The sequence below is a fragment of the Sorex araneus genome, chromosome 1, assembly GCF_027595985.1.
Source record: "Sorex araneus isolate mSorAra2 chromosome 1, mSorAra2.pri, whole genome shotgun sequence".
Taxonomy (NCBI): Eukaryota; Metazoa; Chordata; class Mammalia; order Eulipotyphla; family Soricidae; genus Sorex; species Sorex araneus.
This window is the reverse complement of record NC_073302.1, coordinates 447954922-447964056: the sequence shown is the minus strand read 5'-3', so window position 1 is coordinate 447964056 and position 9135 is coordinate 447954922. Positions and strand designations below refer to the sequence as shown.

Below are 9135 nucleotides of genomic sequence, written 5' to 3'. Positions count from 1 at the left end.
GGGCCTGGACTTTTGTTTTGGGGAAGACTTTTGATGACCATTTTAAATTCTTCTATATGATATGTTTGTTCAGGTATTCCAAGTCTTGGTTTGGCCTCTTGAGGTTTTGAAGAATTCAGGAATTTATCAATTTCTTCTAGGTTCTCTTGTTTTGTGGAATAAAGATCCTAAAATTATTCCATTTTGATCTTAGAATTTCTGTGGTTTGTATTTTGATGTTCCCCCATTTTGTTCATATGATTCATTTTATTGGGGTCCTTTTTTCTTTGTAAGTCTTGCTAGAGGTCTATCTTGTGAATAGTTTTTGAAGAAGCAGGTCTTGGTTTCATGGATCTTCTGGATTGCTTTACGGAATTCCAGTTCATTAATTTCTGCTCTAAAGTTTATTATTTCATCCCCATGCATGGTTTGAACTTCTGTTCGTCATTTCCTAAGATCTTCAGCTGTGAAGTCAAGTTGTTTATTTGGGCCCTTTCTCTCTTGCTGATGAACACTTGCAGAGCTATAAACTTTTCACTTACACTGTTTTTGTTGTTTCTCACAAGTTCTTGTATCTCATGTCCTCATTTTCATTTGTTTCCAGGAATCCTTTTATTGATTCTTTGATTTTTCTCTCTAACTCACTTGTTATTCAGCAGTAAGCTGTTTGATTTCCAGGTGATTGGTTTTATTCTCAGTTTCTGTGTTATTAATTGCTATTTTAATGTATCATGGTCTGAAAAGATAGTTGATATGATCTCTATACTCCTGTTTTGTGGCATAAAGATAATTTATGGAGGTGGTTTTGTGGTCCAAAATGTGGTCTATGTTGGAGAATGTGCCATTCACCCTGGATAAGAATGAATTTTCTGCTTTTGATGCATGAAAATCCCTGTATATATCCACTACTCCTCTCTCTTCCATTTATTCCTACAAAGCCAGTATTTCCTTGTTGAGGTTTAGTCTCATTGATCTATTAGTTGGACTCCCAAATATTGCATCTCTATCATGGTGGTGTTGAAGTCTCATTGTGACTTCATTGAAGTCAGTTACCAGTGTTTCAAGCATTTTACATTCTCTCATTGGGTGTGTATATGTTTAGAAGTGTAATTTCTTCCTGATTTTTTATCATTTGTATCGCTTGTCATCCCTTTGAACATCAATTTGCTCGAGCAGGTGACAGTAACGTCTCCATTCGTCCCTGTCGTGTGCTAGTGTAGCCCAATGGCGTCTGCTTACTCCAGGAACACAAGGAGCCTCAAACCATTCATTAAGGATCTTTACAAAGAAGTTTGACCGTCTTTTAGGTTGACAGCCATGCAGTCTTTTGACATCCAGTGGAATCCAGTCGGTAACAGCTCTAGTCCAGCAATCGTCTCTAAATCGCATTACATGTCCAGCCCATCTGATTTTCATCAAAGATCAGATGGGCCAGATGGGCCTGATTTATTTATTCCTTGATTATTAAGAAATGAACTCCATGAAGCTTCTAACCTTTGCCAGTCTGAAAATTATGTTCTTTGATACTCATGGCCAATCCAGCCTTTTTGAAGGAGTTCTTTGCTTGAAGAATTGTTTTTGAGCCTTTGAGTCTGTGTTTGCTCTGGCTATTCAATCATGCTTCTTATAGGCAACAGAATGTTGGATTCAGTTTTTAAATCCATTTTGCCACTCTGTGTCTCTCTACTGGTTCATTTGGACTATTGACATTACAAGAGATTAATGTCATGGGATTTTGTGCCATATTCCTGTAGAAGTGTGTGTTGTGCTTGTGCAATCTGTCTTTCCTTAAAATCACCCCTTTAGTCCTTCTTTGGAAGTTGGTTTTGAGTCAATGAAATCCCTGAGTTGTCGTTTATCCCTAAAGTTGTGTATCATTACTTCAAATCTGAATGAGAGTGTATACAGGTAAATGATTCTTGGTAAGACCTTCATTTCATTAAGGTTTTTAAAAATACCCCACCACTGACCTCGGTCCGCGTGGAGCGATAGCACAATGGGTAGGGCATTTGCCTTGCATGTGACTGACCCAGGTTCGATTCTTCCATCCCTCTCGGAAAGCCCGGCAAGCTACCGAGAGTATCCTGCCTGCTCGACAGAGCCTGGGAAGCTACCCGTCACATATTCAATATGCCAAAAACAGTAACAACAAGTCTCACTCACAATGGAGACGTTACTTGTGCCCACTCAAGCAAATCAATGAACAGTGGGACAATGGTGCTACAGTGTCACAGACCTCAGCCCTAGAGAGTCTCATAGGACAGGTGGGCTCTAAATCTAATAGATGCTCTTGTGTATGTAATTTCCTTCTTTGATCTTTTTTCTTGCAGTATTGTAACTCTTTCTATACTATTACTCATTCTTATTAGACTATATCTTGGAGTCTTTTTATTTCAGTGTCTTTTAGCTGGTAGTCTTTGGGCTTCTTGGATCTAGATGCCTTCCTTCTCCTGCTCTGGGGACTTTTCAACAATGGTGTCTTTTAACTGTTACTACCTCACTGAGGCAGCCTCCCTGTCCCTCTGTGACACTCATGATTCTTTTTTTTCTTTTTGGATCGCACCTGGTGATGCACAGGGGTCACTCCTGGATCATGCACTCAGGAATTACCCCTGGCGGTGCTCAGGGGACCATATGGGATGCCGGGAATCAAACCCGGGTCGGCTGTGTGCAAGGCAAACACCCTACCCGCTGTGTTATCGCTCCAGCCCCCATAGGACTTTCATGATTCCTATGGTCTTCCTTTTAAATTCACCTTATAGTTCTCTTTTCTGTCCTTCAGATATTTTGAGATATTTTTCCATCTTTTATTGTTGCCTGGATGTTTTCTGCACCTCATCTTCAAGCTCACTGATTCTATTTTCAGCTGTTGTCATGCCACTGTTGAGGGCACCCACTGAGTTTTCCATTTCATCTAGAGTTTTTTATTGATTACATTCTGTTTGTAGTATTCTTATTTCTACTCTCCTTTCCTCCTGTATTGTATTGGATCTCTGTTTCACTGTTTCTTTGAGCTCATTAAACATCCTTACCATTTCCTTCCTATATTCTTTATCAGAGAGATTTTTCATGTGGGTATTCTTCGTTCAGGCTTCAGGGATTCTATCTTTGTACACTCCTCATGTTGGGGTTCTGCCCTGTTTTCCCATAGTTGCAAACTGGTGGTGGTCATCTCTTATTTCCCTTCTAGCATATTCCCTTCTTTTTTGGTGTTCCTGTGTAACTATGTGGCACCTCTTTGAAATTGGATCTTATGGGTTATACAGGGCCAGTATGTTGCTGAGGATACCATGTCCACTGGAACTCTAACCTGGGGGCAGGGCATTAGCAGAGTTCAGTGAATTGGGATATCCCCAGGGTGGCACCTAGGAAAGCTCCAGCCATGTCCTGGGGGTCTGTGTTGCTGTAGTCACCTGGGAGACCAATATCAGTATTATTTTACATTAGATTTTTTGCTTTAAATAAAATTATTACTAATAATATCTTCTGTAAAAATGATTAATAATAAAAATTAATCTTTATATGTTTGAAGCTTATCCTTTTCTCACTAAAATGTGCTCAGTGGGAGTTCCAGTAATGTAAGACTGGCCCCTGATAAAAGGATGGGAACAAAAAGAAGTTGGGTCACTTCCTACTTGAAATACTATGGGCTAGCAAAAAAGAAAAAAGAAATGAAAAAATCACATCCAAGCCAACAGGCAGTGTGTAACTCATATAATCTTCCTTACAGGTACGCACACATTCAGGACATTTCAGTGAATTAGGTAATGTCACATTGCTGGTTATTGCTAGGTCAATGGTCAATCCTTTGTAATCTGTTCATCATTAATATTGTCTCATTTGCTGGCCTTGTTCCTGTAACCCTCTTTAGAGAGGAGAGAATAACTAGAATTGGTGGCACCAACCTTATAATGGAGCCAACCTGAGGACTGGATAAAGATATCCACTCTCTATATACTACCCAGCTCACAATTTCTCAGTATCTTGGAAAACTTCCTTTCTAAGAAAATGATTGCACTCTGCTTTCACACTCTTCTGATAGTAGACCCAGAGTGGCATTGACACAGGGATTTCCATTAAAATGAGCAGGTGTTGAGAACAGCTAACTTGACCTTATTTGGGGGGTATATTTTCCCTAGATCCATTTGCAGGGCAAAAATCACCGATGGGAGCAAGAAACATCTAAATTGGATTAATAATCAGTGAAGTCCTAAAATCAGATATCAGGGATTCCTGCCCTCAGGTATAACAAGATATTTGGTATCAGGGGCCATACTGGTCCACGCTCTGCCTGAGTCACAGAAGGAGGGGAAACTTATAAGAGAAACCCTGCAAACACACAACTCAGTGCAAAATGTCTCTGTGCCTTTAAGTCCTCAACCTGTACCTGCCCTCCCCTGACTTCCTAAGCCCAAGGTTAGAGAAGACCCAGGTGTTCTCTTGGTGGGACTTCCTCTAGCAGGGGGAACCAGCCACTGCCCTGCACAAGTAGGATCGGGAGTTTCTCTAAGCAGACATAGAACCTGCCACCTGGAAGGAGACTCAAAAGGAGAGAAGTAGCTGCTAGCAACCAGAAGGAAAAACGTCTGCAGAGTGTTAACTTCCTGAACACCTGCACTCCACAAGGCTCTGTGCGGTGAGTAAGCTTCAAGATAATAAAGATCATGCTTCAATAATTTTAAAGCTATTTCCATTTTCCAATGTAGTAAGGACAGCTAGCATGATATTATTACTGTGATATATTTACCCCGGACCTGTTCAGAGAAAGCATTAGCTACGTGTTGTCTGAAGATCATAACTCTTATTTAGGAGCAAAACCTGCCATTTTATCACTATGTTAATAGAGTAAAAAAGTATCATGCAACATTTCAGAAAATAATATATTTTGATAGGCATTAAACACTGTCTGGAATTCATAATAAGGAAGAAAAAGACATTTCTTCATACCTATAGCTAGATCTAAGCTCAGAGCAAGATACATTGTTAGAATGAGCATTTCTCTCTTTCCTTTCTGAACATTGTAAGGATTTTTTGGGGGACATATGATCTTGTGACCTGCACCTCCTTTACCTGTGCTACACCTTAAAATCTACTCCCTAAATAAGTTTTTCTGCACACCAGAGATACTGTTTCCTCCTCTACAATGAGAATTAAAATAAATGACGTTTTAGTTTCTGTTCTGTGTTCTGATTTTATTTAAAAAACATATTATTTATGAAACAGAATCTCTAACAGTGGTTACAAAAATGCTTGCTTGTTTATTAAAGAACATTCAATCAGTAGTAAAATATAGCAAGTTGCAAGCACCAAACAAGATGAGCTTCAGAGCTGTGAATATTCAGAATATAGAATTCCCGACTCTCTACATACATCTATACTCCTCACTCAGATTGCACACAGGCTTTCTATCCCTTTTTATAAACCATTTAAAAATTTCAACCTCACATTACCAAAGTATTTGGAAAATTTAGGTAATTCCTCAAAAGGTTTGTAGTCCCTGGAGCCCGCTTTCTTCTTTCAATCTTCAACATGGTCTATTTTCTTTAACTAAATTCTTGTTCTTTACTATGCATCTCCTGGATGTTTCCTCCTTTCTGTAGTGGTGCCAATAATGGGAATTCATAGAAATAGTGACTAGCATTCTAATATGAAGTATTCTAATGATTCAAAATTAGTAATAAGATCAGACCTAAGAGAAACACATCACTGAAGAATTGGGGAGGTGGTAGGGAACTGAGTACAGAGGTACAAACCCCCCAATTGAGGACCATGCCAAACTATAACCCCAATGTGCATGTGTGTGTGTGTTCAAGGGGCTGGAGAGTGTTGGGGGGCCAGTGGGTGGTAGCACAGTTGTTTGTCAGTGACAAATGGACAGTATGAAGAGTCTAAAAGCTCAAACAGGAATTAAGACAGACAAAGGAGGGGATCAGTACTCACAGATATGAAAGCACAGGGTGGGCTGAAAAAGTACCTGAAATAGCTTTGCGGGGAGAAGCTGCCTGAAAAGGGCTGGAGAAGTAGTGTGAGGAGAGAAGATGCCTCAGCACAGGGACCCTGGAATCCAAACCCTGACATAGGGGCTCCCTTGCCTTCAGTGTGCATTTGGGAGTCAAATCTTTGAGGAGACACCTTGGAAAAAGATGGGAGGGTCTCAGTCTGCCTGGCATCCAGGTCCTATGTTGATGCATTGAGACAAAGCAAAGTGTAGCGCTTTGAGAGCAGAATCCAGACCTTCATGAAGGATCGGCCTGTTTTCAAATTTCTAAAACCAAAATTCCAGTTTTCAAGTTTTCACTGTGCTTGTTTTCCAAGCTAAGACCCTAAGCTGCTAAAGTCGTTGAGCTGTTTCTGTCTTTCAGGTTTTCCAGTCTCCCAGGCTGGATATCCAGGGGAAACTTGACATTAGCAGGGCATGTTCCTGATGTGGGGACTCTGGAAACTAATACGTCATTGCAATTCTCACTTCCTCAACTGAATGTTCTCATGTCCCCTCAGCTCTGTGAATGTGAAGTCCCTGAGAGGACAAAACCAGCCCATCAAATGGTCTCCCAGTGTAACCCTAGATGTAGGGTTTGTCCTGCATTCCTCCCTAATTTGGTGTTGAGGGGAAGGCAGGCCCGCAAACTTTCCCTGGACGTCACTACCTCTCTGAACGTGGTCTGGCATATTATATGTGGTTTTTCTATCAGATGGAGAGATAAGTGAATAAAAACCCACTGCATGTGCACTCTTCCAGGTGAGCATGGGAGGACGGAGGATGGCAAGAGATGGAGAAAATGCCTACGGTGAGGATATATCTTTCTACTCACATCTTTCAACATATCTTCCAATTCCATCCAGGTTGCCTCAAATCTCATGATTTAACCTTCCATTGCAGCTGCACAGCATTCAATTGTGCATATATACCACACCTTCATAATCCATTCACCTATTCTTGGACACCTAGGTTGATTGCCTCTCACAGCTTTTGTACTAAGTGCAGCAGTGAATAATAATGTACATATTATAATAGCAATACCATTATTATCTAATATTATTTAACATCAATTGTGAAAAAATATTATTTAAACTCATCAGTATTTGGGCACAATCCCATCCCCACTATTTCATTTACAGTGGAGAATTAACACTTAGATTAAGAACTTTCCAAGGTTGCACAGCTGTTAAAAGCTGTGACAATTGATACCGGGGTGCAGTTTCACCCACAGCCCTCAAACCGTTCGTGGAAGGGGATATGGCACTGCACAGGTCACAGTGTTGTCAGACATAGAGCAGCTCAGCAGATGTGCATGGCCATCGGTATTATCAAGTGAGGAAGGGTCTGGAATTACAATGGGGCATCCCTTGTAGTAATCTCCACCAGCCGCAGGAGTATCTACAGCTGCCTTTGAAATAAAGATACAAAAAAGACTGGAAACATCCCCCAGGAGTTGAAAAGCTCTGACAAGATTGATTGAAGGGAAAAGACCTCATGGTTTTTTGTTGAACCAATACCAAGGATACCCGGTGTACCAGGGGACTTGGTGCCTGAGGCAGGGAGCTAATGAGTTCTCTGTCCCCTAGATCCCGAGGCCGCGCAGCTCCTGCAGGAGCCCAAACTGAGGCTCCTCCTGGTGGGGAAATCGGGAACCGGGAAGAGCGCCACGGGGAACAGCATCCTGGGCCAGGACTGCTTCCCGTCCCGGCTCAGCGCCACGCCCGTGACCACGACCTGCGCCGTGGGGACGTGCAGGTGGGGCCGGTGGCACGTGGAGGTCCTGGACACGCCGGACCTGTTCAGTTCCGACATCCCCGACTCGGACCCGCGGTGGTGGGAGCGGGGCCGCTGCGTCCTGCTCTCGGCGCCGGGGCCCCACGTCCTGCTGCTGGTGACCCAGCTGGGCCGCTTCACCCCCGGGGACCAGCTGGCCGTGAGCGCCATGAAGGACGCTTTCGGGGACGCCGTGCTGGCGCGCACCATCGTGGTCTTCACGCGCGGGGAGGACCTGGCAGGGGGGTCCCTGCGGGAGTACGTGCGCGACGGCGACAACCGCGCGCTGCGCGAGCTGGTGGCCGAGTGCGGGCACCGCGTGTGCGCCTTCAACAACCGGGCCACGGGCGGCCAGCGGGAGGCGCAGGTGGCCGAGCTGATGGCGCAGGTGGAGCAGCTGCTCAGGGCCCAGGGCGGCGGCCCCTACACCGGCGGGCCCTTCCAGCTGGCGCAGACCCCGGGCTTGGGCAGCGCCCAGGACCAGCTGCGCAGGGTGGCCGCGAGCCTGGCTGCGCGCATGCACCAGCCCCGACGGCGACGCGGGCTGCTGGCAGGGCTGTGGGCCTGGAGCCGGGCGCCTGCCAACCGCCCGTGGGTGGGCCTGGCCCTGCTGCTGGGGGGCGTCCTCCTGCTCTACCTGCTGCAGGGGTACCAGGGCGCTCGGAACAACCTCGGGGGTACTTAGAGCAGATGCACAGTGCGGGAACTGGCCAGGAAGGAGCCGTGACCCGGAGCAGAAGACGGATCAGAGCGTGTCCGGCACAACAGAGAGAAACAGTCTGACCTTTTCAGCCCGAGATGTCACTTTTAACGATAGACACGCATGTTTACAATAAATCTGTTCCACTTAAAGACACCCTTGAAATGTCTTCCTGTTGATGCAGCTTTTTCCTCGGGAGGGGGCTGGGTATAATAAAACGACGGGCAGATTTGGATAGCAAGTGGATTCATAAGAGAAAATGATTTTCATTTTGAGCATTGAAACCCGACATATAATTACACCCACGTAGATCCAGTCTTCACCCATTTAGACTGTGATTTTATTAATATTATTATTTTTTCTTTTTTTTTGATGCACCCTAAACTCAGTCCCTTCTCTGCTATCAGAGTTAGACCCTATGCCCCACAGAGCCTTTCAATAGTGTTCTTGCCCCTGAGCCAGGAATCTGAAGGACTCCTGTGCATTCCTCAAAATGAGAGAGAGACAGACAGACAGCAAGACAGACACAGAGACACAGAGACAAAGTAACACAGAGAATCAGCAACAGAGAGACAGAAAAAGAGACAGAGACACAGAGAGAGACAAGAGACATAAGAAAAGTGCCTGACATAGAGACAGGCTAGGGGTGGATGGGACTTGTGTGGTGGAGAGAGGGAAACAGGGGACATTGTTCCTGGGAAAT

At 44.2% G+C, this 9135-nt stretch overlaps 1 protein-coding gene across 1 annotated transcript; it reads left to right on the top strand.

Moving 5' to 3' along the window:
* Window positions 1-6724: 6724 nt before the first annotated feature.
* LOC101542549 (GTPase IMAP family member 1-like) lies at window positions 6725-8417 on the top strand. The gene is made up of 2 exons (XM_055129882.1): window positions 6725-6767; window positions 7546-8417. The coding sequence occupies exons 1-2, from the start codon at window positions 6725-6727 to the stop codon at window positions 8415-8417; spliced, it is 915 nt and encodes a 304-aa protein (XP_054985857.1).
* Window positions 8418-9135: the final 718 nt, after the last annotated feature.

Excerpts from the sequence above, each read along its gene's own strand:
- LOC101542549 (XM_055129882.1), top strand. The coding sequence starts at position 6,725 with ATGGGAGGACGGAGGATGGCAAGAGATGGAGAAAATGCCTACG. Across the intron at positions 6,768-7,545 it reads AGATGGAGAAAATGCCTACG|ATCCCGAGGCCGCGCAGCTC; the intron begins GTGAGGATATAT and ends TCTGTCCCCTAG.